Source organism: Pseudophryne corroboree, chromosome 1, assembly GCF_028390025.1.
Source record: "Pseudophryne corroboree isolate aPseCor3 chromosome 1, aPseCor3.hap2, whole genome shotgun sequence".
Lineage (NCBI taxonomy): Eukaryota > Metazoa > Chordata > Amphibia > Anura > Myobatrachidae > Pseudophryne > Pseudophryne corroboree.
This window is the reverse complement of record NC_086444.1, coordinates 22,284,094-22,290,728: the sequence shown is the minus strand read 5'-3', so window position 1 is coordinate 22,290,728 and position 6,635 is coordinate 22,284,094. Positions and strand designations below refer to the sequence as shown.

At 46.9% G+C, this 6,635-nt stretch overlaps 1 protein-coding gene across 2 annotated transcripts in view; it reads left to right on the top strand.

The window, feature by feature from the left end:
* Positions 1 to 4,574: 4,574 nt before the first annotated feature.
* LOC135054368 (von Willebrand factor A domain-containing protein 5A-like) overlaps positions 4,575 to 6,635 on the top strand; it is a 188,169-nt gene continuing 186,108 nt past the window's right edge. For both annotated transcript variants that reach the window (XM_063957558.1, XM_063957560.1), the window contains exons 1-2: positions 4,575 to 4,666; positions 6,335 to 6,537. In XM_063957558.1, the coding sequence (XP_063813628.1) occupies positions 4,612 to 4,666; positions 6,335 to 6,537 (258 nt within the window). In that variant the 5' untranslated portion in view covers positions 4,575 to 4,611. The remainder of the gene's footprint in view (positions 4,667 to 6,334; positions 6,538 to 6,635) is intronic.

Genomic DNA, 6,635 nt, shown 5'->3' with positions numbered 1-6,635 from the left:
GGAGGGGTAGGGGTGAAATACTCGCTGGAACACAAGCGCAGGAGCTGCTGCAGCTGTCAGGTGCAGGTAAATGACCGCTGAGCCACTAGGGACAGTATTTCCACATTCTCGTGTTGACATAATGAATGTCATCATAGTGGCTGTCGACGTATCATATCATATACCCATTTTATTAAATTCAGCATTCGTCACTGGATGGATATTACTTCACTATTTTCATTTTATTCCCTCATACACCAGTTACATAATGGCTGTAAAGCTTTGTTACGCTGCTTGATATGGTGGCGTTATGTACTGTTTTGTGCTGGATGCCTTTAATAAAAAGATTGGAAAACAGAAATTATATTTTGGTATCCTGTAATTAATGCATAAGGATAAATTCACTAAGGTGGGAGTTTTTTTTTTTAAGAACTGGATGTTGCCCATAGCAACCAATCATATTCTATTTATTATCTTCTAGAAGCAGCTAGATAAATGTTAAGTAGAATCTGATTGGTTGCTATGAGCTACATCACCAGTTCTCGAAAACTCCCACCTTAGTAAATTTACCCCATAGAGATTGGGCGCTGACTGTGCCTCTAACCCACCCAAACCTGAAAATAAACTTTAAAAAAAGCAGAACCCATCCCCAGTCATTGGAGCAGGTCGGCCATACATACGATACATGACGATACAATGGTACAGAATGCAGGGTGCAGCCAATGGGTAATCCCAGCTGCTGTGACGGAAGGTCGCTGTTTGTAATTAATCCTAATAAAGAGACCTGGAGAGCTACCTGCTCCTGAGAGCTCACAATCTAGAACAGGCATTCCCAACCACGGTCCTCGAGGCACACCAACAGTGCAGGTTTTAGTGATATCCAGGCTGCAGCACAGATGGTTAAATTAAAATAACAGCTACTAATTCTGTCACCTGTGCTGAAGCCTGGATATCACTAAAACCTGCACTGTGATACCGCTTTCACATCGCTAATGCCGGATCCCACCCGGTAAAAGAAACGTGTCCTTACCGGGTGGGATCCGGCATTTGCTCCCTTCTGCTGGCTTTCCGACCCGGCAATATACCGGGTCGGTTGCCATAGCAGCGCGGGGGGGGCGCAGCAGCAGGGGCGGGGGTGGAGGCGGCGCTGGGAGATGAGCTCATCTCCTGCGCCGCCTCTCCCTATGCTGTGAATGGGAACCGTGTCGCATCGACACGGCTCCCGTTCACACCGCACCTGACCCGGTAATCAACCCGGGTATAATCCTTCTTTTATACCGGGTTGAATTACCGGGTCAGGCGACCCGCTAATTCACAGAAAGTGCTTTCACATCGCACACTGATCCGTGTCGACACGGCAATATGCCGTGTCGATACCGGGTTATTTATGCGATGTGAAGGGGGTATTAGTGTGCCTTGAGGACCGTGGTTGGGAATGCCTGATCTAGAATATAGGGGGAGGGGAAGTGAGGGGCAGTAGGAGCAGATATGGGGGTGGAGGGAGGGAGAGAGGAGACAATGGTGCCTCCTGGATTGAAATGACTCCCAGGAGTCCTAGTCAGCTAAGTGCAACACTGGAAGGCAAGGCGTCTGCTCTGCGGGGGTCTGATTGCACAACCGTCTGGCTCTGATTTTATGACCCAAACTCTGTGCGTTTCTCCTAGATGCATAATTGGGTGGGAGAGATAAGGATTTATAAAATAATTGCAGAATATCTCCTCGAAAAAAAACTGTTTTCGTAGAGAAACCCACAAATATTAAGGATCCTTGGGATTTAACATGGAGGGATCGCAGCAGACATCTGCAATACCAGCCGTGGCTCCTGCAGCACCAAAAAAGCCACCATACAGTAGGTTTCTATAGCCGGCTACACATCATAACGACCGGCAATCGGGACGATATTCAGGGCGATTTCCCCTTCGCCTAGACCATGCCAGCTTGCCGGTACACACCAGGAAGATTTAATGAACGACTGAACGATCACCGTTCCGTCCGTCATTAATATGCATGGTGCAGCATGAGATATCGACCGGTTAGCCATGCAGCATGGCCGACCGGAAGATGCTGCGTGCGACCCTTGGGAGCGTGTGACTGTGCGTACACATTAGACAATGTAAATGGTTTGTCGTTCAAATGCGGCAATTTTCCCGATATCATTCTAATGTGCATCATCCTTATGTCTCTCACCGTTCTCCACTCCAATCTGCCCTCCATTCTGCTGCCCAGTTCATCTTCCTCTCCAGAGTACTACATCTGCCTCCCTTTCCCCAACAGAATCCAATTCAAGCTTCTCACTCTCGCTTACAAAGCCCTCACCCACTGCTCTCCTATTTACATCTCTGACATTATCTCTCTCTACTTTCCCACCCGTCCTCTTGCTCCGCTAATGCACGACGACTCTCCTGTCTTCTGATTACTTCCTCCCACTCCTGCCACCAAGATTTCTCACATGCTGCACCACTTCTCTGGAATTCCCTACCTCTCCCCTTCAGACTCTCCACCTCTCTACAAAACTTCAAATGGGCTCTCAAGACCCACTTCTTCATCAAAGCTTTCCAGCTGTCATCCTAACTCACTGCCCCTTGCTCACTCTCTCCTCTGCCCTTCCCTGTTAGAATGTAAGCTCTCACGAGCAGGGCCCTCATCTGCTTTTCCTTCCCACAGTTATACCATCATCTACTCCCTACAGCCACCCACGGCACCGAAGCCTTGCGTTATGACCCGTATTTGATGCTGCAATGTCTGTAAACCATGTCCTGTAGTGTTCATTACTGTAAATCACTTTGTTTTGCTTATTCTGTTTTCTGTTTAAGTACTATGTCAGGCATTCCTGACCCCTTGTGACGCCATATTAATGAAGGATCCAGGTGTGAAAACACTCCAGATTGGTTCATGTGCGGTACATAAATCAGTCTGTACGCTTTAAAAGGGACAGACTGTCAGTGCCAACATGTATGTCAAAAACTTTATATAAGGGGCAGTAGAGCACCGTGCAAAGTGCATCATACAGTACTGTACTTTCTGGATTATCACGGGATACCCGCCCCGCACATATAACTCGCCATATACCTTGGTCGGGCGGGTGGGGAACAACCTCTGATCGCTGCTGGCGGCTGACAGCGCAGCGTGACCTCTCGCGCTGCGCTGGGGAGCTGGAAGGAGGAAGCAGGGCAGCGCCTGAGCGTCCTGTGGACGCTCAACGCTGATCCCTCAATCCCCGGGATTGGAGCTTCCAATCCTGGGATTGAATCCCGGCCATTTTTGGCCCTAAATCCCGGGATCCCGATCCCGGGATTGGCCACCATAGTTGACACACATACAGATGACACAAGTTTTAATTTTTATTTTTTTTTAACCTTTTTTATAATTTATCATCGACGTGGACTACTACTATTGGTAATAGAAACCTGTCCAGAGTGGAGTGAGGCACCTTGCGCGAATTGTGGCGTTTGAAGCGAGCCTACAAAGGTACACGTTTCCACTAATTTGGCTCAGATACGGTGAAACATACAAAATTACACAAAAAAAAAACTTGTCGACCATTGTAACATAAAACATGTTTCCTCAGTGATCTGAGGTAATTTAGGTATGCCAAGGATATTATCAATTAATCGCCCAAGTAGCCATTAATAGGACGAAATAATTAGGATATTGAGTAGGTATAAAGAGTTTATATACGTATTTTTGATGAATTCATATTAAGTTATAGTCTATGAAATTGGAGATAATTGATGTATTTACACCAAAATGCCATTTATGAGGTAAATGTTAAATATACTGTAGGGATTTACTGTATGTGACGTCATTTAAATGTACTGTAATGTATGGGAATGTATGTACCCTGTGCATGTCAGATATCTTTCATGACAGTGGACCTTAGTGCTGCACATATACATTGCACGTACATTGGTGACCGTTACAGAAGGGGAGTGATACAGCGGGGAGTGATTGGTCCTGTCAGAGAAAGTAGGGCCGGGTCCAGAGTGGTAAATAAGAACTTTTAGCATCACTGACAGCAGGGCCGCAGTGCCCCCCTTCAGAGCCCATTAACCTGTGAGCTATTTTTGTGATGGCTGATTCACACGAACGACATGCTCACAAGAATAAAAAAAAAAAGTCCCACAAGGTGAGATCGGGCGAATATGGTGGGTGAGAAAAGGGTGTCATGTCGTTTGTTTACAAATTGCCTAACACGCAGCGCTGTGTGGACAGGTGCGTTGTCATGATGGAAGAACCAGTCACTTGATCGCCACAAATCGTGACTTTTCCCCCCCCTCAAATCGTGATGCAATCTTTTTCAAAACTTCCAAATAAAAACTCTGGCTGACAGATTAACCATGGGGTGCAAATTCTGAGCGCACAATCCCTCTCGCATTCTTGTGAGCATGTTTGTGTAAACCAGCCATCACAAAAATAGGCAAAAGAGTGAATAACTTGTTGGAAAAAAGACTGCAGTCAAATGCTACCTTCCCCTGCAATGTCAGCGTGGATACTGACTCAGAATGGTTCCGCAAACATTCATCTAGCGGCGGAAGCCCTCTAGAACATGAATTCCCGTTTCTTTTGGGTACCCCCTCATATTACTGCGCTGACACACATTGTGCTTTTCCCCCTCACAGGACCAGTGTAACAATGTCTCCCCGCGATGCCTGCTGTGGTCTCATCGTTGTCTCCTCCCGGAGTCCAGGTAAGAGATCCCCCCCCCCCCACCCCCCCTTTAACCAGACTGACGCTGGCGCCCCCCGCCTAGTAATTACAGTAATTAGCAGGACCGGTAGTGGTCACGTTTAGGCTGCTATCACTCATCTGACAGAATAATCATTGAAATTGGACTTTGTCGTTTGTAATGTGAAAAAAACCCAACCTAATTTCCCCCTTACTGCCCATTGGCGGTGTCCTGTATATGCAGCAGGAATGCTCCTTTTTGTTTGCTAGAACGGAAATGGGAATTTTATATGTATTTTAAAGCCTTTTTGAGGAACCTGGTACATGGGGTAGACAGAGCCCCCATTAGGGCTTTGCTATTTTAAATGTCCTCAGACTGTTTCGCCCCTCCCTGTTCTATACCCCCATCCTACAGTAAACGCACTGATTTTTCTAAGTAACCAAGTTCAACAGGACGGGAGCTAAAAACAGGGAGCGAAACACCATCCCCGCTATCCGGATGATAGGTCAACAGTCAAAGGGCCGACATGCATGTTTGACATGGTCAGAAGGTCGACAGGCTCAATGGTCAACATAAGTTTTTATTTTGCTTTTCTTACATTTTTTCATACTTTACCATCCACGTGGACTGCGACTGGGAACGCTAACCTGCCTGAAGCATGGCGAGCAAAGCGGTACACTAATTGGGGTTTTATGTGCTGAAACCTACAATTTGACACCCAAAAAAATCCCCACAACATCCAATCAGTGGAGAGATTCCTCTTATTCGGTCGACTCATTCTGTCGGGGAGGGAAGGGGATCGTTATCGGCACCCCCCCCCCCCCCTCCCCCTCCATCCATTATTATACAACTTTACCAAGGTATCTGATTACAAGTCACCACCGTGGTAATATGAAAATAAATTCTAAAAATACAACCTACAGGAAACACCCAAAAGCCGCATTTCCGTAGGCACATTAAAAAGTAAACTGCGTTCCCTGCAGGATGGGATGTAGGAGAAAGAGGAGCTTGTACAAGGTATATAAAGTGCCCAAGGCCTAAGGAGGCTTTTCCTGGGTTTCCCGTGGCGGGTGTTTGCTGAAATGTTAGCGCCCTGGAATGAGACCACAAGTATTTGATCACCTGGGGCAAGGATGTGAGTACACAGCCACACAATTGATGTACAGCGGAGTAACAGGAATTGTGTGAATGCGGCTGGTTAGGATACACTTAGTCAGATGCCACCACCCTGAGTATACAACATAGTGATGCCAAGCCTTGTACTGAATGCCAGCTGGGGGCACAAGGGGTCACGGTAGATCTAATACCTCAATATGACAATATACTGTATAAATAAATCCATGCAATAAATTAGCCAGATATAGAACATCCAGACGTACATAATAGCAGTTTGGGGGTCAGTAGGCCTATTCTGTTGGACTGTCCGACCATTATGGCAGCACATGACCTGCTTATGGACCTCTAGCCACAATCACTCAGCTTGGTGTGCGACACTTGTACATCTGTGTGTGAATAAGACGCTACTCCCCTTGGAGAGTCTCAGTGGCGCCGGGCGTCTTGCGCAGTATGGCGTATAGACGCTAAGCGTATGAGATGTATGTACAACCTAGTTCTGTTTCCATCAGCCATAACAGGACGCTACTGAGTGGTAATAAACACGACATAACTATTTCCCCTTGTGGTGTCCAGTTCCTCTACAGGGGATCTCGGTGGACATCCAGGTGAAAGGCTTCGTGGCCGATGTCTCCGCCACACTCAGGTATAAGAACCGGGAGGAGAAGGCGGTGGAGGCCGTCTTTGTGTTCCCCATGAATGAAGACTCTGCTGTCTACAGCTTTGAGGCGACCATAGAAGGGAAGAAGATCGTGGCGGACCTCCAGGAGAAGAAGCAGGTAATGAGAAAGACGTGTTATTCAGGTCGTTACTGGGGATATTTATTATTAATTACTGATCAGCTATTGGAGTCTGAGCGCATTCACATTTATTACTC